At 47.5% G+C, this 2,914-nt stretch overlaps 1 protein-coding gene across 35 annotated transcripts in view; it reads right to left on the bottom strand.

The window, feature by feature from the left end:
* The window catches only part of PHLDB1 (pleckstrin homology like domain family B member 1), a 50,606-nt gene that overhangs the window by 1,346 nt on the left and 46,346 nt on the right, over window positions 1-2,914 (bottom strand). For 20 of the 35 annotated variants that reach the window (XM_034933828.3, XM_063608830.1, XM_057299262.2 and 17 more), the window contains 2 exons: window positions 999-1,084; window positions 797-829 (listed from right to left, as the gene is read on the bottom strand). In XM_034933828.3, the coding sequence (XP_034789719.3) occupies window positions 797-829; window positions 999-1,084 (119 nt within the window). The remainder of the gene's footprint in view (window positions 1-796; window positions 830-998; window positions 1,085-2,914) is intronic. The other 15 variants (XM_063608831.1, XM_063608832.1, XM_055094953.2 and 12 more) reach the window with 1 other exon arrangement.

Here is a 2,914-nt window from a genome sequence, read left to right as displayed (position 1 = left end):
CTGCCAAAGGAAGAGAGGAAGGTCTAAGATGGGGCTCACCCATGCCCAGGAATATTCTCACCTGCCTCCCTATCTGCCCTTTCCCCTCCCAGCCCCTAGAAAGCCCTGGAGCTTAGTCCTAAATAGGTCCAGAGCCTAGACCCTACCAGTCCATGTGAGCCCCAGGCTGAAATGTTCCCTTCTCACACCACAGCAGTCCTGGGCTCTCTAAACTCCCTGGACCCTGACAGAGCTATACCCTGACAAGGGGGGCACTGGTCCTTGGCGCCCCAGGTTCAAAAGTGAGTATCAAGAGGATCAAACACAAAGGCTTTTCCAGTGAGGACCAGAGTTTCCTCTCAGCAAAACAGCGGCAGACAGAAAAAGCAACAAGTAGGATGCTAGGCCCTGGGACCCCAGAGGAGCAGAGATCAGGACTGGGGTGGGCACCAGAGGGTTGGTGGCAGGAAGGCTGACTTGCATTAGGGAAGCAGGCCCCAGCCTCAAATATCTCCTGTTTATCAATTTCTCCCTATCAAATCTAGTCTTTAAGGGTCCCCTCCACCCCTTCCGGCCATCCCTTCTCTATCACCAGACCCCCATGGGGAGACATCCTGCTGTCATTTCCAGGAGAGGGAGGCAACAAGGAGAGGGAGGCACCCAAGCCCACAGGAGCTTCTTGCTCTTTGCAACCTGCTTTCTGCTCCTCCCTTGGGCCTGGGGGAAGGGAGGGGGATGAAGGGGAGGTCAAGGGTCAGGGATGAGTCGGGTACAGGAGGTGTTAATGTGCTGGTTACAGCTAAGTGGGGAGGGGTACCTCAGTCACCATAGTGAAGCGGAAAAACCTCTTCTGGGAAGGGGAGAGGGAGAAAGGAAGAGAAAGTTGACAAAGAGAACAAGGACTGGGTTGGAGCCTCTGTAGAGGGCAGGCTGGAGGCCTTTGCTCCCAGAGCCCCACCAGGCCACCCCTTCCCCATGGCTGTCCCTCTGGCCCCCCTCTGGTGCCCTCCACCCCTGACCTTGGCTGCACTGCGCAGGTGGTCGTAGTACACTTCCTCAATGGCCTGGAAATAGATGACTCCCTTCAGCTTCGTCTCATGCTTGTCTGCAAAGCAAGTAAGGGTGGGCTATGGAGCCGGTCACACTTCAGGTCTAGCTCCATTTACGTGGAGCTCCACGGCCTGAGCTTCCAAATCTGGGAAATGGGGTGAATATCCTAGTCTCCCAAGACCCCCAAACAGAACCCAATACAGAATCCTAAAGATATGGATAATGCTCAGCCTCATTCATAATCACAGAGAAATACAAATCAGAACTCCACTGAGATACCACTTCTCACCTACCCCAATGACAAAAACATACAACAAATATATAGCACACTTTTGGCAAGTCTATGGTGAAGGAGGCAGTCTAACGACATGTGGGAGTATAAATTGGTAAAACCCTTATGAACAATTTGGCCATGTCTATCAAAATTAGAAAGGCATTTATCTTTTGATCCAATGCTTACATTTAGGAGAATTTCTCTTTCACATATACAAAGTAACACACACAAGATTATTAAGTATAGTATTGTCTGCAGTCACAGAAGATTGGAAACAACCAAAATATCAATCAAGTGGAGACTGGTTAATAAGTTAGTGTGTGTCACATCATGGAAGACTAAATACAGCTGTTAAGTAAAATGATATAGGCCAGGCATGGTGGCTCATGCCTATAATTCCAGCATTTTGGGAGGCCGAGGAGGGTGGATCACCTGAGGTCAGGAGTTCGAGACCAGCCTGGCCAACATGGTGAAACCCCGTCTCTACTCAAAATACAAAAATAAGCCGAGTGTGGTGGTGCATGCCTATAATCCCAGCTATTCGGGAGCCTGAGGCAGGAGAATCACTTGAATCCGGGAGGCGGAGGTTGCAGTGAGCTGAGATCACGCCACTGCACTCCAGCCTGGGCAAAAAGAGCAAAACTCTGTCTCAAAAAAAAAAAAAAAAAAAAGAGAAAGAAAGAAATATCTGATACAGATACAGACTCAGAAATAAGTCTATAATTTATACCCAGATATAATGTCTAGATATAGATAAATTTGATATAAAATGATCTCTAAGACACATTAGGAGGTAAAAAAGGAATGTACTGTATGCCACCTTTTGTGCAAGAAAAAGTATTTGTTTATATTCTCCTACAGAAACTCTATAAGGATACATAAGAGATTTATAAAATTAGTTACTGTAGTGGGTGGGGCATAATTCTCAATTTAAACCTTTTTATATATTTTTTATTTTTGAACTATATGAATACTTTTACCTATTTTTTTTAAAAAAAGATAGGAAGCACACTCCCTTGATGTGTACAGAGCAGTTAGCATATACATATAGCATATAGCCTCTGGAGGTCAGAGGTGGCAGGAAAGGGGCAAACTACTGAGCAGAGGTGACCATTCAGTGAGAAGGGGCAGGATCCCTGTCAAGGGAAAGCACAGGGCCTGGGCCAACTTGTCTGTGGCACTGCTCAGATGCTACAGCTGACATCCTTAACAGTGAGCCTGCGTCCTACAGGAGAGGTCACGCGAATCACTAAATTCAATGGTGCCGGCTGGAAGTAAGTTCCTTCCCGAGTGCTCCTCCTCTCCCCGACCTCTGCAGCTTAGTAAAGGCAACTTACGGACTGCTGCCAACATGTCCCTCCAGCCTTGTATCATAACCTTCCCCTGCATGAGTCCCAAGTCCTATCTGAGCTTCTCACTGTTCCCTTAATAATACACTCTGTATGCTGGAACTATCTCCTCCAGCCCATTTCCTTGGCAAACTCCTAAACGATCTTCAAGACCCATTGCAAAATGTCACCACTGCAGTGCACAGTTGTGCTCTCCTGTGTTCCCACAGCACAGATGCTCCTCTGTATAGAACTTATGCTGAATCTGAATCCTCCTTTATCC

Source organism: Pan paniscus, chromosome 9 (assembly GCF_029289425.2).
Source record: "Pan paniscus chromosome 9, NHGRI_mPanPan1-v2.0_pri, whole genome shotgun sequence".
Lineage (NCBI taxonomy): Eukaryota > Metazoa > Chordata > Mammalia > Primates > Hominidae > Pan > Pan paniscus.
The sequence above is the reverse complement of the archived record's forward strand: the minus strand, read 5'-3'. Positions and strand labels throughout refer to the sequence as shown.